Source organism: Taudactylus pleione, unplaced genomic scaffold, assembly GCF_031769625.1.
Source record: "Taudactylus pleione unplaced genomic scaffold, aTauple2 ptg000041l, whole genome shotgun sequence".
Classification (NCBI taxonomy): domain Eukaryota; kingdom Metazoa; phylum Chordata; class Amphibia; order Anura; family Myobatrachidae; genus Taudactylus; species Taudactylus pleione.
The window spans coordinates 13,525,894-13,550,710 of NW_028284443.1; the positions used below are offsets into that span (position 1 = coordinate 13,525,894).

The 24,817-nt window shown below is 48.1% G+C and overlaps 1 protein-coding gene across 8 annotated transcripts in view; it reads left to right on the forward strand.

Annotated features, from left to right (window-relative positions):
- The window catches only part of CADPS2 (calcium dependent secretion activator 2), a 651,719-nt gene that overhangs the window by 108,830 nt on the left and 518,072 nt on the right, over positions 1-24,817 (forward strand). For all 8 annotated transcript variants that reach the window (XM_088457657.1, XM_088457656.1, XM_088457658.1 and 5 more), the window contains exon 6: positions 10,639-10,760. In XM_088457657.1, coding sequence (XP_088313783.1) covers positions 10,639-10,760 — 122 coding nt within the window. The remainder of the gene's footprint in view (positions 1-10,638; positions 10,761-24,817) is intronic.

The following is a 24,817-nucleotide window of genomic DNA, read 5'->3' on the forward strand; positions in this document are numbered from 1 at the left end:
CCCCTTGGCTTAGTACATCTCCCATCTCCCCCCTTGGCTTAGTACATCTCCCATCTCCCCCCTTGGCTTAGTACATCTCCCATCTCCCCCCTTGGCTTAGTACATCTCCCATCTCCCCCCTTGGCTTAGTACATCTCCCATCTCCCCCCTTGGCTTAGTACATCTCCCATCTCCCCCCTTGGCTTAGTACATCTCCCATCTCCCCCCTTGGCTTAGTACATCTCCCATCTCCCCCCTTGGCTTAGTACATCTCCCATCTCCCCCCTTGGCTTAGTACATCTCCCATCTCCCCCCTTGGCTTAGTACATCTCCCATCTCCCCCCTTGGCTTAGTACATCTCCCATCTCCCCCCTTGGCTTAGTACATCTCCCATCTCCCCCCTTGGCTTAGTACATCTCCCATCTCCCCCCTTGGCTTAGTACATCTCCCATCTCCCCCCTTGGCTTAGTACATCTCCCATCTCCCCCCTTGGCTTAGTACATCTCCCATCTCCCCCCTTGGCTTAGTACATCTCCCATCTCCCCCCTTGGCTTAGTACATCTCCCATCTCCCCCCTTGGCGTAGTACATCTCCCATCTCCCCCCTTGGCTTAGTACATCTCCCATCTCCCCCCTTGGCTTAGTACATCTCCCATCTCCCCCCTTGGCTTAGTACATCTCCCATCTCCCCCCTTGGCTTAGTACATCTCCCATCTCCCCCCTTGGCGTAGTACATCTCCCATCTCCCCCCTTGGCGTAGTACATCTCCCATCTCCCCCCTTGGCGTAGTACATCTCCCATCTCCCCCCTTGGCGTAGTACATCTCCCATCTCCCCCCTTGGCGTAGTACATCTCCCATCTCCCCCCTTGGCGTAGTACATCTCCCATCTCCCCCCTTGGCGTAGTACATCTCCCATCTCCCCCCTTGGCGTAGTACATCTCCCATCTCCCCCCTTGGCGTAGTACATCTCCCATCTCCCCCCTTGGCGTAGTACATCTCCCATCTCCCCCCTTGGCGTAGTACATCTCCCATCTCCCCCCTTGGCGTAGTACATCTCCCATCTCCCCCCTTGGCGTAGTACATCTCCCATCTCCCCCCTTGGCGTAGTACATCTCCCATCTCCCCCCTTGGCGTAGTACATCTCCCATCTCCCCCCTTGGCGTAGTACATCTCCCATCTCCCCCCTTGGCGTAGTACATCTCCCATCTCCCCCCTTGGCGTAGTACATCTCCCATCTCCCCCCTTGGCGTAGTACATCTCCCATCTCCCCCCTTGGCGTAGTACATCTCCCATCTCCCCCCTTGGCGTAGTACATCTCCCATCTCCCCCCTTGGCGTAGTACATCTCCCATCTCCCCCCTTGGCGTAGTACATCTCCCATCTCCCCCCTTGGCGTAGTACATCTCCCATCTCCCCCCTTGGCGTAGTACATCTCCCATCTCCCCCCTTGGCGTAGTACATCTCCCATCTCCCCCCTTGGCGTAGTACATCTCCCATCTCCCCCCTTGGCGTAGTACATCTCCCATCTCCCCCCTTGGCGTAGTACATCTCCCATCTCCCCCCTTGGCGTAGTACATCTCCCATCTCCCCCCTTGGCGTAGTACATCTCCCATCTCCCCCCTTGGCGTAGTACATCTCCCATCTCCCCCCTTGGCGTAGTACATCTCCCATCTCCCCCCTTGGCGTAGTACATCTCCCCCTGGTCCCGTACCAATATATCTGAACATTTTCAGTAAGATTAAAGAATGTATAGGATTTCCATATTTTATTTTGTATAATGATGTATGGGATCTGACTGTAATGTATTCTTCATAAAGACAATGCAGGGAGTATAGAACAACCTCCTGCTTATGGGTAGCTTGCTGCTGGGACTGGATAAAGGGGAGGCTAGCAGTACCAAAACCTGGTGCACAGTGCGAACATCACAGTAGATGCATTGTTCCATTCATTCAAACAATATGAAAACAAATTGGACTGAGAAAACCACGGCTCTTGATCAGCCTTTTTAAGTCTTTAAAAGGCTCCAAGCAGTGCCTTTCAGTAACCCCATATATATGTATATAAATGATACATTTCATATGGTATTATTCATATCAGATTTATAAAGAATGTAATGTTGGTATTGCAGGAAGTGGAATCATGGTAAAACCTGTTTGCTTTTACCATACACAAAGGATGATTTATGAAAATTGCTCAAAGGTACACATTTGTAATAACCTCAGCAACAAAACCATACATTGCTTTCATTGTCTAACAGTGCAAACCTGGTGCAAACGTTCAGACCCGGTCGCAAGCGCCGAGCGCTCGCAACCGGGTTGATGTTTAGGCCCTGCGCACGCGCAGCGGCCGCACTTCGCATGCGCAAGGCCTGGAGCGAGAGAGAAATTCTCTCCCTCCGGAGCTCACTACAAAAGGGGCAGCTGTCGATGTTGATCGACAGCTCGACGCGTTTTGTAGGCTTGGCGGGGGGTGGTTTCACAAACGGAGGCGTTTCCTGCCATTTTTGTGGGCGGCCACACTGACATCAGCTGTGATGTCAGTGGGGAGCGAGCAGGAAGCTCCCTGGGGCTTGCGGTTGCCGAGACCCAACCTTAGGGTCTCGTCGCAAGCCCTCCCGATGGTCGCAATGGTCTTGACCATAACGACCATCAACCTGGTCGGTCGCTAAATCTGTGGGTGGTAACCCACAGCTTAGCTAGCGACCAGGAGGCCGCAGTTGAACAGTCAAGTGGCCGCCCTCTTTCAGAGCGCGCGCGCGCTTCTTGCGACCGCCTCTGAATGAGGGCAATAGTTTGTTAGGGTTGGGTATGAAATCCTTTTGGCTCAATAGCCGCTGAGATGAAATGCCGACGTCGGAAGCCCAACAGAAGAGAGTCCTGACGGAGCATGCAAGTACCCTAACAATACCCTTCTCCAAACACCCCCCCCCCCCCCCCAACAACCCTCCCTTAGGGGTGCCTAACCCTAAACTCACGGGGTGGTGCCTATCCCTAACTTTCCCCCATTGGTGCCTAGCCCCCCTTTCCCCTAGCCTAACCCTAACCCCCCCACACCCAACAAGTGCTAAGGACGGCCGGACTTGCCGCGGTTGGTCCGGCGTCCTTCAGCATTCCGGCGTCTGGATTAAGGTAGGCGTCGTTTGTTATAACCTGGTTTGTAAGTATCCCTCAATGATGATAGATTATTCTGGACAGTGATTTAAATATAAAATGCTACATTTTTACTCTAGCCTTTTCTTCTCTCACTACAAGATGATTTTGTTATGGAATAATTTCATGAATTCCAAATCTTATCAATTAAAATAAAAATTACGTAACAGCATTTCGTGAACTGATGTAAATTTCAATTTGGTTTAGGTATGGATAATCGTATGTCCTATTTCTGAAATTCAAATCAATATGGGGTCAGCACTTGCGAATTGAATGAAAACAATAATCTGCTAAATAAAATCAATATTTCTTCTTCGGGTTCCATAGGGTCCACCGGAATTACCTTGGGATGTATAGTTGGACAGCGTCCATTGCACCAAACAGCGAAGCATTGGAGCTCCCAGTATGCACTGGTAGTCCTCCCTATATACCCCGCCCCCAGCCAGAGGCATTCAGTTTTGTTTGGTGCGCGGCAAGGTGCGCACCTGTTATAACAGTGGGACTGCTAGGCAGTCCTAAGCTTTTTTTTATTTTATGCTTTACCTTAAGTTATGAAACTTCAAGAGTTTAGCGGTACTAGCGCCAGTAATGACGCTCTACTGCGGCTCCACCTACCACCGCCGACGCCGAAACACCAGACCGCTTCGTGTCCTGAGGTTCTTGGCAGGCCTCGGCACGGCTTAGCTGGCGACCGGAAGATGCTGAGCTCTGGGACTGTGGTCGGGTAAATGGAGATGTCAGGTAAGGATTCCTCTCGGGGAATCATGCGCAAGCAGTCCCTAGCATCTGGTATTGAGATGCGCCAGAGGCAGCTGCGGGTGAAAGACATTCTGAAAAAATTATTCCTCATTAAGGCGGCCGGGGCCATATCGTCTGGGGACGGGTGGCAAGACACACTAGAGCGCACTAGTCAATGTCTTATTACTTTGTAGTGCAGCATACCCGGCTGTCAAAATCGTAGCTTAGGGGAGATAAGGCTCCCCCCCTCCCCCAGACGCCAACTTCCGTGCAGGATTCCCGCGTCTGGTGTAAATGACCACTTCATGTGTGAGACGCGCACAGTTAGTCGTCTGTCCACGACTGGGGCAGTTGGTCTCAGAGATTTGGTCAGTCTCTATTTACCTCTCCCTTGGGTTTGGTATATAGTGTACTCTACATCCTACCATCCCCCTCCAGGGGCCGGTTTAGTTGATTGAGTCCACATTGCTGTGGCAATTGCGCGTCTTTTTGCATTGACTGTGACTGTGTGCCAGCTGCTGTCAGTACACTGTCTATGTTGTCTGAGTCTGTGAGATACTGCTATCACGGTGTTTCTCCTGGTACCTCTGAGGGTAGGGTGTGTCACTGATAGTATAAGTCACATTGCATTGAGACTTGGATATTTTGTACATTTAATTATGTCAGAAGATAAGGATGTGAGTCCTCCAGTGCTATTGTCCTGTAAGTCCTGTGCTGCCGGCCTGTTTGAGCAGAATGTGAATCTGAATGGGTTTGTCACGCTGGGAGGCGGGTTTTTGAAAGCTGAGGCTGCGGGAAGAGACTAAGGCGAGGGGCCTGGATGTATGATCTCTGCATCCACAAGTCTTGGTCGTTGACCAGACCTAGTCAATGGTGCGGAGTCTAATCTACAGGGAGGTGTTCGCCAGTGACCCCTCCCAGCGGGATATGGGCTTGAGCTGCACCCTGCAAGCAGGTCACAGTCCTTTGACTAGGTGACCAAGCCCCACAGGGAAAAAGAGAAACAAATACCCGTGGCCCAAGGGAAAATGTCAGAACAAGGCATGTGGGAAACTGGGTAGGACCCCTGGCTTGGGGTTAAGCACTTGAGGTGCTGCTAGGAGAGGGTGCACTGGACACGCTGGTAGATTGGCGGTTATAGCAGAACGCACCGCGGGATGTGACTGGGCACACGCTTTACCGGATTGCCAGTAGGAGAGATACACAATGGTGCAATATGACGTTAGACAGGCAGAGACGGAAAGGCACTGTAACGAGGTGGTTGGTGGTACTGCACACAGGCTGCGATGGTAAAGCACTGCGGTGAGGTGGATGGTATAACGCACACAGGCTGCGATGGTAAAGCACTGCAGTGAGGTGGATGGTATAACTGCACAAAGGCTGCGATGTTAAAGCACTGCGGTGAGTTGGCTCTGTAGCTCAGAAGAATACTCTGGAAATAGTTCACTGGAAGCAAGGGAACCTGGAACAAGACTCCACTAGTTAGACTAGCAGCAACAATGGTTGTTCAGGCCACTACTTGGAGCACAGGAGCCGGATATATACCCCTGGAAGCCTGCTGATAGGTCCGCAGCGTCAGCTGACCGGCCAGACCACACAGGGAGGAAATACTGGCAAAATGAAAGTGTCATGGTGGCGCCCATGACGGAGACTGCGATCCCCGCTCACAGGGCCGCCCAAACCAGCAGCATCAGGGTGAATGTTCAGCTCCTCCCACATCGCCGCACTAGTCGCCCGACTGCCCGGGAAGTCAGAGGAAGCTGGTGGGACGGTAAGGGACGGCCGATCCCCGGCTGAACTCTGACAGGGTTCTGTAAAAACTGTAGCAAACAGGAACCTAGTACATTTGGTACTGGTACTGGTACTCCTGCACCAGCACCGGGGCCTTCATGGATGGCCATCACGCCGGAAGTCCTGTCCCATTTGATAGGCAGGGCCACGGAGACACGGGCTCCAGCTGTGGGGGTACCTCAGGCTTATGGGGTTCCCACAGCATGTTCTTCCTATGTGTTTACCCCTCTTAAATCTCTGTTGGGCGGATGTGGCTGCCAGCCAGGGGATAGTACCGTCTTCAGCCTCTCCGCAGGTGGAAAGACCAGTGGTGGTAAGGAAGCATGGGCATAAGAGTCACCATGTGTTGCCTCAGGAGTCGGAATCAACTTTCTCATCGGGTGAGGATTCTCAGACTTCTGAGGCGGTCTCGGTAAAGGAGGACCACCAATCTTTTGGTGGATGTTCACTCTTTGGTAAGGGCGGCAAAGTCTGTCCTCATTATTCAGGAGGAGGAGGTCACACCGGCATCTAAAGAGGTGGTCTTTAGATGTCAGGCCGTGGCTAAAGACTATTTCCCGCACTCGGGACAGTTGACTAATTTCATGTCAGAGGCATGGGAAACTCCTAGCAAGCATTTTTCGCCCACTAGAAAGATAACTGCTAGGTACCCATTTGCTCCAAGAGCGTGTAGTAAATGGGAGGTTCCCCCCACAGTAGACGCTCATATCACTAGGTTGATTAGGAGTGCTACATTGCCTATTCTGGCAGCATCTGCCTTGAAGGAAAGTGCAGATAAGAAACTAGATGGTTCCAGACAATGAAAACATTGCTTTAAAATAACGATCACCAGACCAGCTATGGCTGTAGCCTGGGTGGCAAAGGTGATGGAAGATTGGACTAGGTCTCTGGCAGAGACTATAGTCGACCCGACAAGAGAATCGAAGTTCCTTCTGGATCAGATACAGGAGGTGGCTGTATACTTGGGGGGGAAGCAGGTATTGACGCAGGCATAATGGCGTCTAGGGTCTCTGCTAACTCTGTGGCAGCCCGGAGAACCCTATGATTAAGGTCCTGGAAGGCAGACACAGGGTTTAAGAAGGCTCTAGAGTCCTTACCTTTCGCAGGCAAGGTGTTGTTTGGACCAGGATTGGATGATTTTATGACTACATTGGCCACACCAAGGTCAGCAGAATTACCATCCACATTTACTTCTAGAAGACAGTCATCATCCCAGTCCTTTTGGCTGCAAAATAAGACTAAGAAATAGCCCTCGGCCATACAGGGTCAGTCCCATAGAGGGCCACCCAGAAAGACTTGGTCAGGCAAGTGCCCAGCTTTCAAGCCAGACGGTAAACCTACGGTCTGATTGGGCGGGCCTCCCCCTGGAGGAGGTCAGGGTTGGAGGCCGACTGTTACAGTTCTTCCAGGCCTGGCGGCAGACAACTACGGTTTCCTGCGTACGGGAGCTGGTTGCTCATGGCTATGTCATAACTTCAAAAGCATCCTCCTCAGAGGCTTGTGGTAACAAATCTTCCTGGGGACCCAGTCAGAGTTTCAGCTTACCAGGAATCTGTGGGGACCCTCCTCAACTCAGAAGTTATAGTCCCAGTCCCTGTGATGCAACAGGGAAGTGGTTCCTACTCCAAATTTTGTTTTTGATCTAAAACCCCAATGGGTTGCATTGACCTATCTTAAATCTAGAGTCTTTCAACAGATTTGTCAAAGTACCAAAGTTTCGGATGGAGACTCTACAGTCAATCATGCTGGCAATGGAACCGGGAGACTTTATGTTGTCACTAGACATTCAGGATGCATATTTGCATGTTTCGATTGCAAAATCCCACCAGAGGTTTCTCAGGTTTGCAATAGATCAGAAACATTTTCAGTTCCAGGCTCTACCCTTCGGTCTGGCCACAGCCCCTCGGGTATTTACAAAGATAATGGCAGTCATGACGACCTGTGTCAGGCAACAGGGGGTCAGGATACTGCCATATCTGATGACCTCCTGATATTGGCCCAGTCTCAGAAGATATTGCAACGTCATCTACGAATGACTATTGTTTGCTTACAGGCGCACGGCTGGGTGATCAACTGAATGAAGTCTTCCTTGTCACCGGCTCAGCGAATGGTGCACCTGGGGGCACTGCTGGACTCTCTGCAACAGAAGATCTTTCTACCGGAGGACAAGATTGTGGAATTACTGTCTTTGGGTGCACAGTCTATCGTGCAAGCAAGTAGTGTCAGTCCACTTTGCTATGCAGATTCTGGGCTACATGGTAGCCACATTCGACATGGTGGCTTATGCCCAGTTCCACTACAGGGTCGTACACTGTGGATCCTGGCCCAGTGGGATGGTCAGCATCATCAGATAAAGCATCAGATGATTTATGTCTCTACAGAGGTTCGGCTCTCCCTGGCTTGGTGGCTGGAGACGACTCAGTTAGACAAGGGTCGTGCGTTATGGGTCCCGGAATGGGTACTTCTCACCACAGATGCAAGTCTAAGAGGATGTAGAGCAGTGATTTGTCAGCACACATTTCAGGGAAGGTGGACAGCCCAAGAAAGCCATCTACCAATAAATATATTGGAGCTTCGGGCAGTGCACAGGGCACTTCTGCTGGCGCAGGACCACCTTCAGGGCAAGCCTGTCCAGGTTCAGTCCGACAATGCGACAGCAGTGCCTACATAAACCATCAAGGAGGTACACGAAGTCTGGCAGCCATGAAGGAGGTGGCAAAAATTCTGCTGTGGGCAGAGAACCCTCTTCCTGCGATCTCTGCAATTTTAATCCCAGGTGTTCTCAACTGGGAAGCGGACTTCCTAAGTCGCCAGGACATACACACCGGAGAATGGGCTCTTTATCCGGAGGTGTTTCAAATCCTGGCGGACAGGTGGCGGTTACCAGATGTAGACCTTATGGCATCACGTCACAACCACAAGGTCCCCAGGTATAGGTCCAGGATAAGGGACCCCTCAGCAGCCTTCGTGGATGCCCTGGCAGTGACATGGAACTTCAGGTTAGCGTACCGGTTTCCTCCAATCTCCCTCCTATCTCCCTCCTCTCAAGGGTTGTCAGGAAATTCAAACAGGAAGGCGGGAGGATGATTCGAATAGCTCCTGCCTGGCCCAGGAGGCATTGGTTTTGTATCTGACACGTCTATCATTAGACAGTACATTTCCACTGCCTCTGTGACAGGACCTGTTAATGCAGGGCCCGTGTTTTTACCAGGATTTACCTCGGCTGGCTTTGACGGCTTGGTTCTTGAGTCTTCAGTTTTAAAGGCCAGGAGGTTTTCTCCGTCAGTGATACAGACGATTCTAAGAGCAAGGAAGCCTGCTTCTGCTCACATCTATCACAGGATTTGGCGGTCATTTTTTTTTGTGGTGTTACAACAGAAAATATGATCCTAAGATATTCAAGGTGGCTAGGATACTTGGTTTTCTCCAGGCTGGATTAGACTTAGGTCTTCACCTGGCTACCTTGAGAGTCCAAGTTTCGGCTTTGACTGTTTGGTTTCAGCGCAAGATTGCTCCTCTGCCGGATGTTAGAACATTCATGCAGGGCATACTGTGACTGCAACCTCCATTCTTCCCACCGGTAGCACCGTGGGATTTGTCTCTGGTTCTTAGGGCACTGCAGACACATCTGTTTCCACCTTTGGATAAGGTGGACTTGAGATGGCTGACAGCGAAGACGCTTTTTTTCCTGGCTATCTCTTTAGCTCGCAGAGTGTCGGACCTGGTAGCTCTGTCATGTTGCTCTCCCTATTTGGTGTTTCATCAGAATAGAGCTGTCCTCCGTACTAAGGCGGGCTACCTTCCAAAGGTGGTTTCCCATTTCCATATTAATGAGGAAATTATAGTCCTGGCCTCAGTTTACAGACCTGTCTACAGGTGAAGCTTCCCTTTTGATGTGGTTCGAGCCCTCAGGATCTATGTGGATTGGACCAAGTCCATCAGGAAAACAGATTCTCTATTTGTGTTGTATGGATTCCACAAGAGAGGTTGGCCAGCAAATAAACAGACTTTGTCCCGCTAGCTCCGTATGACCATTTCCCAGGTTTATACTCAGGCTAATCTCCCTGTTCCTAACAGGGTGACAGCCCATTCCACTCGGTCTTTTGGACTATTGTGGGCGGTAAGACAAGGGCACCTCTGCTGAACAGCTCTGCAAGGCAGCCACCTGGTCTTCCATGAGTATGTTCATAAAGTTCTATGCTTTTGATACGTATGCCTCTAACGATGCTTCCTTTGGGTGGCGGATTCTCCTATCTTCTCAGGAGCGTCCCCATCATTAAGGGAACTGCTTTAGGATGTCCCAAGGTAATTCCTGTGGACCCTATGGAACCTGAAGAAGAAATACAGAATTATGGTGTAACATACCTTTTCATAATTCTTTTTCTTCGAGGTCCACAGTGCACCCAACCTGACGCACCTGGCCTCAGATGGACCTGTTCTTAAAGCTTTATATCACAGATTCCCTATTCTCTTGAGTGTTTTCTTGTGAAATGTTTCTCCTTTCTCCATTTTTTGTCTCTTGCCACGAGGCTTAGTCACAAACTGAATGTCTGGGGCGGGGTATATAGGGAGGAGGACCAGTGTATGCTGGGAGCTCCAAAGCTTTGCTGTTTGGTGCAATGGATGCTGTTCAACTATATATTGCAAGGTTATTCCTGTGGACCCCTATGGACCTCGAAGAAAAAGAATTATCAAAAGGTATGTTATACCATAATTCTGTATTTCCCATTATCAATACACAATACTGTGCATGCACAGTTGTAAGATCAGCACTAGAAGTCTGCGCCAGGTCTGGGGTGGGGCTGCAGCTGTATATATTTCTGGGAACTTATCAGAAGACATCAAGAAGTAATATTTGTCTTCTGATAGACACTCTCATCCTCTCAGAGAGTCTCTACTTGCTGGGGCAGCCTTGAGTGGATATGAACATTATATATTATGCGGAAAGAATTAATGTATTTTGGTTTGTGATGCCCCTATAGATTGTTATCTCTGAAGTCCAAGGCTTGAAATCAGTTGCTTCAAACAGAATTGTTTATTGTACTATGGAAGTAGAGGGAGGCGAAAAACTCCAAACAGATCAAGCTGAAGCCTCAAGACCTCAGTAAGTGATACAGAATGTCTAGGACGATAGCATGCATATAAGTCTACATACACATGGGTGTTTTCAGTTAAATTTGTATTGCATGTTGAGACTTGAGTAAAAACATTCATATACACCATCTGATTGCATTTGGAATTACTTAAAATGTGCTATTTTTGTGCTTTCTGTACATGTGGCTGTGACTAAGTTATCTTGTTCAAGCTAAACATGTGTGAACACACAATGCTTACAAACTACTTTGCATCATGTTTACAATACTCCTTTTCTACTTCAGGGTCCATAGGGTATCCACAGGATACCTTGGGTATAGGTGTGACGTCAGTCGCAGGGCACCAAAGAGTTAAGCTTTCAGCCTCCCAGGATGCACTAGGTCCCCCTCCTATACCCCGCCCCTGGGCCAAGGCACCTCAGTTTAGTTTGGTGCCCGGCCGGCGTCGGGTGCACCTGTCGGAGTGGGGGCTAGAAGAGCCCCTGAAGCTTTCTTCAGTGCAGCTGTGGCTGCACATCTGGATGTACAGCATGGACAGTCAGTCCTGACGTCCATGCTGTCTTCCCTACCCCCGCCGGTACCAGAACGGTACCGATCCGGGGATGCTGGTGAGCATCTGGGGTCACAGCTAGCGGTGACCCCAGATGTTCCGGACCATGGCCGGATCCGAGGGGGACAAAGGTAAGCAGCGGGGTCCCGCGGTGGGTCCCCGCTGGTCACATGGTCCTAAGTCCCCAGGCAGGGGGCTCCCTGGGGACTGGCTGCAGCGTGGAGCCAGGTACTGAACCTGCTCTTTCCACTACCCCCTGGGACAGCGGACCGCAGCAGAGCGGTAGCGCTGCGGCGTCCCAGGGGTTAAATGCATGCCAGGGGAGCGCGCCTTCCCTGTCTCACAGCCGGCGCCTCCCCCGCTGCACACAGCCCTCTCTGCACTGTGCTGACTGGTCCTGTGTCAGCGCTCCTCCCCCAGGCCAGCTTCTCTCTGCTCCTCGGCGGCCATCTTCTCTGCAACGCATGGTGAACGCTGCTGGAAGCCTGGAAGGAAGCATCGTGGTCTGGGTCCCCCCGCATACCTCTCCTCCGCTGTGGCTCAGGTCTGTGTATGCAGCGCTGTGTCCTACCAGGCCCTGTGTCTGTGTAGTTGAGTGATCAGCGCTGTTAGTGCAGGAATTGTTATTTCTCTGCATTGTATGTGACTGTGCTAGCGCTGCTGCCTGTAACTGTATCTTCTCAAAACTGTCAGCTTTATTACTGTCCCTGTTCTTTCTTCTAAAGCCCTTGCAGTGCGGTGCTGCAGGGTGGTCTCTCGCCTATTTAATACTTAATTGGTGAGAGAGGTCACATACGTGGTGCCATCATGTCTGAAAGTGATTTTCCCCTCCGGCTACAGTGTACCACGTGCAAAGTACCGTTAGCGGAGGGGGAGGGTAGCGCGGAGGGCCTTTGCCGGCAGTGTTTGTCCATGGCACGGCCTATTACGGTTACAGCACCGGTACAGGAGCCGCCCTGGGCTTGTTTCGCTCAGGCGTTAACAGCTTTAGTGGGCCAGTTAGCTCCGCAGCCCGCGTTTACTCCGATGGGTTTGTCCCAGCAGTCTGTGGTGTCGTCACCCATGCAGGGGTTCCCACGACAATTGGTGGTACCCCACAGTCTCCCTATTTCCCCGCTCCCGGGTTCTCAGGAGCCAGCGTGGGTTAACTCCCTGACGAGTTCTGTACAGCACTTGTCGGATGTGTTGTAAGGGGAGTCTGTGATGCGGCCTCATAAAAGGCCGGTGGCGTCTCTGTCCGCTCCTTATGAGGATGACGAAGGGACGTCTGATGATGGGGAGATTCTGGATCCTTACGATCAGGAACCTCTCCATACTAAGGACGCTGATGCAAAGTCCAAAGTATATATTCCTGGACTTATTCGGGCGGTCCGCACAGCCTTGGTGATTGAGGACGAAGTTCCCCCAGCGGCTAAATCTAAGTATGCCTTTTTCAAAGATGTGAAGGGCGATGCCACAGTCTTTCCTCTTTCGGGTCAGTTGGTGGACCATTTAGAGGAGGCGTGGAAACAACCTGGCAAAAGATACCAGCCGTTCGCGGATAATTATTTTGCTAAGTGGGAATCCCCTCCACAGGTGGATTCTCACGTGACCCGTCTTGTCCGTAGTGCCACATTGCCGATGCCATCCATGTCCTCCCTTAAGGATGCTACGGACCGCAAGGTAGAAATCTGCCTGAAGTCCGCTTATTCCCTTGCAGGGGGGGCAGCACGGCTGGCTATGGCCATTTGCTGGGTTGCCAGAGCGATGGAGCGCTGGGCGGATTCATTAGAGGCTTCTTTTGAATCCGACTGTCCGGCCGAACAGGCGGAGTTGATTGGCAATCTCCGTGATTCGGCCACCTACATCAACGAGGCGGCTCTAGACATTAGTACTCTGGTGTCTAGAATTTCTTCAGCAGCGGTAGCTGCTCGTCACACCTTGTGGCTGCGATCCTGGAAGGCGGACGCAGATTCCAAGAAAGGTCTGGAAGCGTTGCCGTTTACCGGAGAAGTTCTCTTCGGTCCGGATCTGGATAAGATTGTGGCCACGCTGGCGGCAGCCAAATCTGCTTGTCTCCCGTCGGCCGCTGCTCCTTCTGGTTCTGGACCATCGTCCTTTCGGTCATCTAGGGCCCAGGGCAGGCCCAAACCACAGTCGTTTCCTCGACAGGCTGGCCCTAAGAAATCGGTCAAGCCCCGGAAACAGGCATGGAGTACCAGACGTCCGGCCCCCAAGCCAGATGACAAGCCTGCGGCCTGACGGTCCGGGCCTCCCTTTGGGGGATCCCAGGGTGAGAGGATGCCTGCTGCAGTTCTCCCGGTGTTGGTCGTTCACTACGACAGACACTTGGGTTCTGGAGGTGGTCTCCCACGGGTACGCCCTCTCCTTCCGGCACAGACCCCCGGCTCGATTCTTCACCACGGGTCTACCATCAGACCGGAACAAGGCTACGGAGCTGTGGAAGGTATTGCACACTATGCTCCAGGCTGGAGTTATAGTGCCTGTTCCATTCTCCCAGAGGGGCCAGGGTTTCTATTCAAATCTATTTTTGGTACAGAAACCCAATGGGTCCTATCGTCCGATTCTCAACCTCAAAGCACTCAACAAGTCTTTGCGGGTCCCGAAGTTTCGGATGGAGACCCTACGGTCCATCATTCTGGAGCTGGAACCTGGGGACTACATGGTGTCGTTGGACATACAGGACGCTTACCTGCATGTCCCTATTCTTTTGCGCCATCAAGAGTTCCTTCGGTTTGCAATCCGCAGCGACCACTTCCAGTTTCGGGCGTTACCTTTTGGCCTGGCGACAGCACCACGTGTTTTCACCAAGGTGATGGCGGTCATGGCGGCTTCTCTGCGGCTGCAAGGAGACCGCATGTTGCCATACTTGGACGACCTGTTATTGGTGGCAGGATCTCCAGAGCTCCTGTTACACCACTTGGACCTGACCATTGCACTGCTGCAACGGCACGGCTGGCTAATCAACTGGCAGAAGTCCACTCTAATCCCGTCTCGGAGGATTCTGCATCTTGGAGCCTTATTGGACTCGGGACAGCAAAGGATCTTCGTGACGGAGGACAAGATCTCTGCTTTACAGTCAAGGGTGCGCAGTTGTCTACACAGCCGCCGGGTGTCCTTACACTCGGCGATGAGGTTACTGGGCTCCATGGTGTCTGTGTTCGACATGGTGGAATACGCCCTGTTTCACTCCAGACCTCTGCAGTGCCTGATCCTGTCCAAGTGGAACGGGCTGCCTCAGTCTCTGAAGTTCCAGACGATTGTGCTCACCCCGGAGGTTCGCCTGTCCCTTGCGTGGTGGTTAAAGACGACCCACCTCAACAAGGGACGTCCGTTCTGGGTTCCAAATTGGGTCCTGTTGACAACGGACGCCAGTCTTCAGGGCTGGGGAGCAGTTTCGGGTCCACACTTGTTCCAGGGCAGGTGGACGCCGACAGAAGCGGAGCTTCCAATAAATATCTTGGAACTCCGTGCGGTCTTCAATGCTCTCCTGCAGGCACAGCGGTTTCTCCAGGGTCACCCGGTGCAGGTCCAGTCGGACAACACTACCACCGTGGCCTACATAAACAGGCAAGGAGGAACTCGCAGTCGGGCGGCTCTCGTAGAGGTCTCTCGGATCCTGGTTTGGGCGGAGCGCAATCTTCCGGCCATATCAGCGGTCTTCATCCCGGGAGTGCTAAATTGGGAGGCGGACTTTCTAAGTCGCCAGGACGTTCATCCAGGGGAATGGTCCCTGCACCCGGACGTTTTTCAACTACTGGTGGACAGGTGGGGTCTTCCAGAAATCGACCTCATGGCGTCCCGGTACAACAACAAGTTGCCGGTGTACGGGTCTCACACAAGAGACGAAGGGGCGTCTCTGGTGGATGCTCTGTCCGTCTGGTGGACGTTCCGGTTCGCATACCTCTTCCCTCCGGTCTCCCTTCTTCCACGGGTAATCCGGAAATTCAAACAGGAAGAAGGGACGCTCCTGTTGATAGCTCCCGCGTGGCCCAGACGGCACTGGTTCTCAGACCTTCAGGGTCTGTCCGTGGACAGTCCTCTGCGGTTGCCGCTACGACCGGACCTTCTGTCTCAGGGTCCTTGCCTTCACCCGGACCTGACTCGGCTGTCTTTGACGGCGTGGCTGTTGAGACGGCCATGCTGAGGTCCCGGGGGTTTTCCAGCTCTGTGGTGCGTACCATGTTACGAGCTCGGAAACCGTCTTCCGCGAGGATATACCATCGCGTGTGGCATACGTTCTTCCAGTGTTGTCGACCGAGAGGTTATGCACCGCGGGAGTTTCGTCTGTCTCGGATTCTCGCCTTCATGCAAGCGGGACTAGATCATGGGCTTCGCCTTGCTTCTTTGAAGGTACAGGTTTCGGCCCTATCTGTCTGGTTTCACCGTAGATTTGCTACAATCCCGGATGTGCGCACCTTTATGCAAGGTGTTCTCCGTATTCAGCCGCCCTTTGTTCCACCTGTGGCGCCTTGGGATTTGGCTGTGGTCCTGAGGGCTCTCCAAGGACCGCCGTTTGAACCACTGGGCTCAGTGGATATTAAATGGCTAACAGCTAAGACTGTTTTCCTTCTGGCCATTGCTTCGGCCAGACGTGTTTCTGAGTTAGGGGCTCTTTCTTGTAGACCCCCTTTCTTGGTTTTTCATGGGAACAGGGCAGTGCTCCGCACTCGGCCCGAGTTTCTTCCCAAAGTTGTTTCCCAGTTTCATGTTAACGAGGAAATAGTTGTTCCGGCCTTTAACTCACCGGGTCTTTCCGTGGGTGAGGCCTCTTTGGATGTTGTGCGGGCCTTAAGGACTTATGTTGACCGCACTTCTTCGTTTATGAAGTCGGACGCTTTTTTTGTCCTCTATGGCTTCCGTAAAAAGGGTTGGCCTGCTTCAAAGCAAACTTTGGCAGCCTGGATCCGTATGGCTATTTCTGAAGCTTATCTTCATGAAGGCCTACCGGTCCCTCCTTCTCTGAAGGCTCATTCCACTAGGTCTGTGGGTCCTTTGTGGGCAGCTCGACGTGGTGCCTCGGCAGTTCAGATCTGCAAGGCTGCTACGTGGTCTTCTGTCCATACCTTCATGAGGTATTACAGGTTTGACACCTTCGCCTCTCAGGATGCTTCCTTCGGGCGGCGGATTCTCCTTTCTGCACAGGAGCGTCCCCACCCTTAAAGGATACTGCTTTGGGACATCCCCAAGGTATCCTGTGGATACCCTATGGACCCTGAAGTAGAAAATATGAGATATGGTAAGAACTTACCCTTGTTATCTCTATTTCTACGAAGTCCATAGGGTTCCACAGGACTCCCGCCCTGTCGCACCTGTGCTGCAGATGGGCTTTGCTCTGGTCACCGGTTTTCCGTCTCCCTCTGGTGAGAATGTGATTCTTGTATGTGTCCAGATCTTTCTTCTCTCTCTTCCTTCTCCTCCTCCGGCCTATGGCTTGGTAACTAACTGAGGTGCCTTGGCCTGGGGGCGGGGTATAGGAGGGGGACCTAGTGCATCCTGGGAGGCTGAAAGCTTAACTCTTTGGTGCCCTGCGACTGACGTCACACCTATACCCAAGGTATCCTGTGGAACCCTATGGACTTCGTAGAAATAGAGATAACAAGGGTAAGTTCTTACCATATCTCATATTATTGAGAAGTATTTAACTGAATACTGCAGATGTGTCCCTCATACATCTAGCCTGTGGTGCGATATGCCTGGCGTGAGTAAGTCGCCAGGTCCTGTGCGACTTGCTAAAGCCGGGCGTCATTTTTCCCAAAAAATGCACCTTAGTCGCAATGTGATGTAATAGGACGCACCAGGAGACTGCACTGATTGATTTGATATGCAAAACTTGTATATCTATGTGCAACTGAGTCTGTAAATGAAGCTGAACTAAACTTGACATGGAAAAAAGCTGCGGCTGCTGCATTGTAGCACTTCGTATACAGATGCAAATACTCAGTCGCACACGGATATGCAAGTGTCGCATATGAAATTAATCAGCGCAGTCTGCACAGTCTGCTGGTGCATCCTCGTTGCATCACATTGCAACTAAGACACGTTTTCTGATGAAAAAGATTTGAAGAGATACCCGGTGCTAGAGTCACACGGGCCTGGTGCGCCAAGAGTGGGGATGTGTGGCGCAACTGCAGCAAGAATGTATAAGGACACATCTCTAGGTCTTTTCTATGTAGGAGTGATTTCTCCTGTTTGTTCATTATTTGCTTTACCTTTGTACCATTTGATGCAGTTAAAAAATGTTATTTAAAAAAAAATGTAAATAAAATCAGGATGGCAGTTTTCAAAGTGGTGCTTTGTAAAACAGCAGTTTTTTAGCAGTTTGATCTGTAATATATCATACCATTTTAAAAACAAATAAGTAACTCCAAATACATGCCAATTAGAAAATGTCCCCTATAGGGACAATTCCAGGTGAGCCAGAGTTTGTCAGCTCAGGAGGACAATTTTGTGATGTGTGTGAGATCTCCCGCAGTTGCATGGTATCAGTTGTCCCAGCCACAGATGGGACCCCACCGTTGCAGACTACTGCTTTACAGGTGACTCTGATGACAGCAATGTCATAAGAGATGAGATCCCACTGGAAGGAGGCCATATTTGCAAACGGAGTATAGGCCAGTGACATTATTAATAAAGTTGATGATAATAAAAAAATAAAATAAAGATAGTTGGAGAGAGGAGAGCTGAATGGCAGTTCTTGCCAGCAGGCAGATGAGCAGGATACTCAGGAGCAGCAGTTAGGAGAGGATTGGGATCTTTCCTGTTATTTGCCCGCCACTAGTACTATGTTTCAGCAGGAACTCAGTTCCTGAACCTCTCATTAACTATGACGCGTAATGTCTTGGGCCAAAATTTATTTACCTTTTTTTTTTTTTTTTATATAATTTTTTTTTCTGTAACTGCACCCCCAATAGCTCCTCACATGAGCAGTGTCGAGGGGTAAGGCCAGTGACAGTTGGAAGTGACTGGCAGTTGGTCAGGGCAGTGTCTCTTGAGAGCTAGAGTGGAACCTGCGCTGCTACTGTGGGCTCCTGTGAGAAGTAACTCCTCAACCACGCTACAGAGAGGTTTTTACCTCAGAGACAGTTTCAATATAGAGCCAGTTGTTTATTCCTATAACCCATCTCTGTAGTGATGAGGACCCATTTCTAAAAATTGTGAAGAGATCGTAGCATATTGGCCCCCAAAGTTCCATTGCTACCTTCATTTGTTGGTATGTTTTTCTGACACTGTAGAAATTTGCTTTTCATGTATTTCTTACACAGGGCCTGATTCAGAGATGGATGGAATTGCCGAGCCACACACAAGCAGCTTTGCAATTCATGCAGAAGGAGGTGTAAGACACCACTTTGCTGCATTTGCGAGCACCGTCGTAACTCACGACCGATGTTGCTCCTCTGGTCACGCTGCGGGTGCTGAAGCTTGTCAATCATGCTTCGGCTTGGGAAGGGGGGGTCTGCAAGCATAATCGTTCTGCACATGCTCAGAATGGGTCCTGCACAGATCCCTAGCCATCGGAGATGTGCTTTCATCATTGGATGAATGTACATCTCTGAATCAGGCCCACAGTTTGTAAAAGTATGTTGCTCAGAAATAGTGGCGGGTAGATAAAAGTAAAGATCTGAGGATTGTAGAGTGTGGGGGAGATGCTGCTCCCTGTGAATAGCGTTCAAACTAATTTTTTTTTAATTAATCTTAATTTATTGAGCACAAATGGACAAAAGGTATCCTTTCCTCTCCTCCCCACTGCATGCAATAGTGGAACGTCACTGTTTTTATCCAGTTGATATCTGATGCAGTGAAGTCACTGTGAGCATAACCTTCAGGTAATCTTCAAGGGGAATTCATCAGAGTATTACATTACAACTGAAATTTGTATGATGCAACCAGAGACTATGCAGGAAGAAATTATATGATAAAAACTACTCAGTGACAGTTTGGTGTCTTGTTTGTTAACTGGAAATGTACTGTAGTGTCAATGTCTGGGTTACTTCCACACTTAATTTTCTATTACATAACCTGCATGTGCATGTTCCTAGGTTTGGGAGATGAGGGCTAAGCTAGACTTGGGTGGTATTTAAGACAATGATAGGTAGGTGCCTGTGAAACTTTTTATATAAGTGTGGCAAGCATTGAAGGGCACCTGGGGCATCACTATTTTTCACTTTGCACCGTTCATGCATTACTGTTTTGTCTCATGTAGGCATAATACAGTAATTAATACTTTTTGTTTGCAAGTGATCATTTTTGATCTTACTGCTTTTTACAGAAATGATTAAATTCCCCACCACTCCCTAAAAACACCATATAAAATAAAATAATGGACAGTGTTTCCCACTTTTGAAATCCATACTACGGTATCCTACTAAAACAGTTGATGAATGAGAGTTGGTTTCACTTGCTAAAGTGTAAATCAGCACCAGGGTACACAGGCTAGGTCGGTCACCACCTAACAGGAGTCTTCATGTCATTGTGCATGCTACATGTTTTATTTATTTATTACAGGGTTTTTACCACTGATTTCAGTAAAGATTCCAGTACAGACAAAGATTGAATGTTTCAATGTAACATCTAGTGGTAGAAAATGCGTACTGCATGTAATAAAAACATCTGCACATCATCGCTACAGCAGTAAAAATAAATTTGGAGTTTCAGTTCTCCTAGCTATACTATCATGCATATTAATTATTGTAAACCTTTTTTTTTTTAAATATTCTGTCAGTTTTTGTAGTAGTCAGGCCTGGCAAACATCTTAGCTAGATGTAAAATTACCTCATTTTAGATGTCATCTGATTCAAATAAAATGTTGGGTGACTTTGCTTGTGTTTATCTGACAACCATGAGAGTTAAAGTCCAATATGCAGCTGTCATTTCTTATACAACTCACCAAATCAATGTGTTCCTTGAAATAAGGCAGCAATTTAATTAGGCAATTACTGTTAATCTTTAGAGATTTAACTGAAGATGTTATTGTGGTTTTAGCAGAATGCCAACATGACAAGTCTATTGATTTACAAAGATATAAAAGCATTTTATTCATCTCATAGGACATATATGATTTTGATTCTGTTACAGTAGTTGTGCGAAATACATTTAAGTTTTCTCTTTGTGGGAGATGTACTAAGCCTTGGAGAGAGATAAAGTACCAACCAATCAGCTTCTAACTGTCATTTTAAAGGCTCTTTTTGAAAAATGACAGGAGCTGATTGGTTGGTACTTTATCGCTCTCCACTTTCTCTCCAAGGCTTACTACATCTACCCCATTACTACAAGGTATTACTGGTAGAATATTAGTACTTTATACAGATGATGTACATAGTTGCCAATAATTTAGACAGTCTCCAAGAACTACCTGCTTATAATATGGTGCAACGAACCCACATCATGTACAATGCTGGATCTTGTACTACAGCCCCCGTTATGTCATGTATATTGTATTTGATTGTAATAATTTTTTGCATTTAAATCTCTAAATATAAAATTCTAAGACTCAATGAAAAATAAAAAAATAATTAATTTGAATCTAACATGACAAAAAAGTATTGAAAAGTGGGTACAAAGTTAGGCACCTTTGGTAGCTATGGGAATAATGTTGCAGATGGAGACCATTCATTTCGGCAGGGAGGGCGAGGGACAATGCAGTGTCCTTTGGCGGAAAAACTGAATTAGATGCAGTGATCTTTTACATACAGTGTACTAAATTCTCTGTTTGCTATGTTTTGACCAAACTGGCGCTATGGAAATAGCACCGCATGCTTACTTTTTCTTGCGTGAGCTCTTACCTACAGATGTGTCCACATACATCTAGCCTCCTTGCGTGTTAAACAGTCTTTCTAGTCACGCCATGCCATGGCACAACTCTGTAGCGCAGAGCGTCTGTTCGAGGTGACACTGTAATGTAGCATTTTGTTGCAGATACAGCTGCAGTCACACACAGAATATAGGCTTGCCGCATATCCTATTCACATCATTTTTGTGAATCTGATACATTTTAAGGGAAAAAGTCACATTAAAAGATGCTTAGCACTACAGAGTCGTATGGCATTCGCACATTGTGTAACGCGACTTGTAGCACATGGAGGATAGATGTATGTGGACACATCTATAGCTCTACCTAGTGTACTTTCTCATCTCCCTCTCTTGGATGCTGTCGTACCCCAACACTCTCATCCCTATTCTCTCATTAACGCTCTTTCTTAACGCTTTCTCTCATTGTCCTCTCTCTGTTATCCTATCTCCCTCACACTCTCCTAATCTCTCACATGCCCACCTCTTCTGCAATTTTCTCTCTTATCTCGCATCTCTACTCTCTCTCTATGGGGCCCATTTATCAGTGATCACATACTCAATACAATCTGGGTGCCATAGTAGCGCCCATGATCGCATTGCAGTATGCGATCATATTGGCCAAATGTGTTAAAGAGCACCTGTAGGTACAGAGCCCATCCCTGCAATGTGCTTGGAGTGAAGGGACCAAGTCAGCAGTCTCAACTCCTGTGCCGGGACTCCAGTTTTATGCGTGGTCTACAGAACACTCATGCACCGTGGCCATTGCTGGGGAGGTCCTCATTTATTGCGTTGTGTAGTCCATAGCCTATAGCAGCACAACACCATCACACCGAGGGGCATTCTTCTGCCTCCCTCCGACTTACCCGATATTTGAACTGCGAATTTAAGGACGTGGGGACTCTATACAATCTACGGTGGAATTCCTATTAACAAGGACGGCTAGGTCTAGTGATTACAAAGTGAAACCAATAGTAGTGCACGAAAGACTACTGTGAGAACTCTTTCACATTGAGGCGATATATACGTATATTTTCTGATCACGCATACCCAGAAAGGTTTTCAGTCACTGACAACATATCCACCTAAATTGTCCAATTTAAATGGAACATTAAATTTCCTAACCTACATAGGATTGAAGTGGTTCTTCAATTCCACAGCACAATGTGACTAATATATCAACATCTAGCGCTTTCTCCTGATCTCAGGGAAAGGATACTATTTCTTCCAGTATATGATACATTATATCAGTGTAAAGATATTTAGTGCATACCTTTGACAATATGGGAAGAAAATTATTTTGTAAATTTATTATCCTTTTTTTATATGGCACCACAAGGGTTCCGCAACGCCTTGCAAAGTACATAAACAAATGAGCACACACAAGAAAAACAGTTATTAACAGTACAAACAATGCAGGACATATACATGATTAATAAACATTGCTGCATAACAAATAAGCAGCAGAGTGTTAGGTGCTGTTGTAAATTAAAGTATAAGTAAGGGAAGTAGAAGCACGTGAGGGAAGAGGGCCCTGCTTGTGAGAGCTTACATTCTACATTTATGCTGCATTGTGTCGAATATACTGTGTTGTAATTTCCCACCATAATAGCAATTTGCACAACTAACTAGAGAATATAAATGTTTTATTGAATTTGTGTGTTTTTGCATATAAAATGTTTTAATTACCTTTGGAACCTTTATATAAATTTTATTGTTTTGGAGACTTCAAGTGGTGTTTTTAATCAATTTTTATTGTGTGTCCAATTAGTATAAACTCCACAGAAGTTTATTAAAACAACTGCTGAAGCCCACAAATAACTTAATTGCATATATTAACCAATAAGCGCCTTTGGTATTATATTTTTCTGTGACTTATTTTTATTAGTAAACTAGTAGATGGCTTAGAAATTACTTTTAATAAAGGTCACTATGTTGATCCAGGTCTTCAGCAGGCTGATTCACAGGGTTCTATTTACTAAGCTTTGTTAAGAGATAAAGTGAACGGTGATAAGGTACCAGCCAATTAGCTCCTAACTGCCATTTTTCAAACACTGCCTGTGACATGGCAGTTAGGAGCTTATTAGCTGGTACCTTATCACCGTTCACTTTATCTCCTAACAAAGCTTCGTAAATAGACCCCTAAAGGTGCGTATCCACTAGCAGATAGTGGAACAACAGTATGATTACAACATAGTAATTGTACAGTCGTTCCTCTTCCCCTGCAGTGCCTACACTGAACGATCAGTCGTTCAATGCAGGCATCCTCCCTCATCCCTGAACATGGTCAATCTGTCGTTATTGGCAGATTGACCAGCATGCTCAGGCGATGATTGAAGTAGAAAACTACCAGCGGGAGCGTGCATCGCTGTTTTCGACATTTTCATGTCCGATTAATGAGCGATTGAACGATATCGTTATCATTCAATCGCTCATTTTAATCAGCAAGTGGATACGCGGCATAAGTCTGCTAAGCCACTATTCTATCATAGACAATCCTGTAAAGAAGAGTGCTAAATCAATATTCTTTTCCTTCTGTGTATCGTTCTTTCACTTGATCGCTGTTGAAAATGTTCTGTTTATGCCATTTTTTCTTCTATGTCTGTCTTTCAATAAAGCTTCAGGCCTCTGATTTCTCCTCACTAAATCCTGTCCCTTTTCGCATCCCCAATCACACCTGATTTTTGTTGGAAATGAGGTCTTATTTAATTGATGATGATTATTGTAGGATGCCACATTGTGTGCTCTATACACTGTATTGTACATGGAGGTATGATTTATGATGTATGTTTTATGGTGTACTATATTTCAGCTACGACCCAGAACATTTGAATATATTGCCCCTTATGTCTTTTTAAGTTATGCAAATTAGAAATATATTTTTCACATAAAACTAGTTAAACTCCAAGTAGGCAAAACTAGAATTTAACCTAAAGTAGTTGACAACTCCAGTGGGTCAAATCCACTGCCTTAAACTTGTTTTCTAGAGACTTTATTCAGTTTCTGGTTTCTCTACCACTCCTTTGCCTCTCTCAGAGCATTGCATGTTCACCTGCAAACTATCCTTCACCACTTTAACCTCTTTGATTCTAACTCAACAACACCTCTTTATACCAAGCCTTTGATTCAAACGCTGTCTGGAAAAAAGGGTTTCCTGCACCTTGTCACTTGAAACTTAGGGCAGGATATATGTACATATAGGTATATTTATTTATATCGGATTACATTTGGGTTTGCTTATACCTGTCTAACAGTATTGCTGGAAAGGGAGAGAGAGCCTCTAAGTCTAAACAGGGCTCTTTCTCCGCAATGTTTTATTCCTGAATTCCTATTCTAAAGGTTGCACATAGCCTGGTACCCCTTGTGTGCTCTGTGAGCTGGCATATATGGCGAACCCTCGCGGTCATAACGCGGGAGTCTGCTGTCCCGGAATGGTCTAAATCTATGGCAGAGGCAATTGCAAATCTGATTAGAAGAATGGATCATCAGTCTGAGATTTGTGTTTCCACTCTTCCAGGGGCTCAGCAGGATTCATTAGCATCCCCAGAGCTGGATCCTTCTATGGGTCCGTAATTTTGAAATATGCCTTTATAGTGTTTCAGCCTCCATGGACAAGATTGCAGTTTCATTTGGAATGTCTTGGAAGTGTTCTGGATCCCAACAGATTACTTTCCCTGGAGAATATGATTCAGAATCTTATCAGGAGGAAGGAGTACTTCTAGATCCCGATTG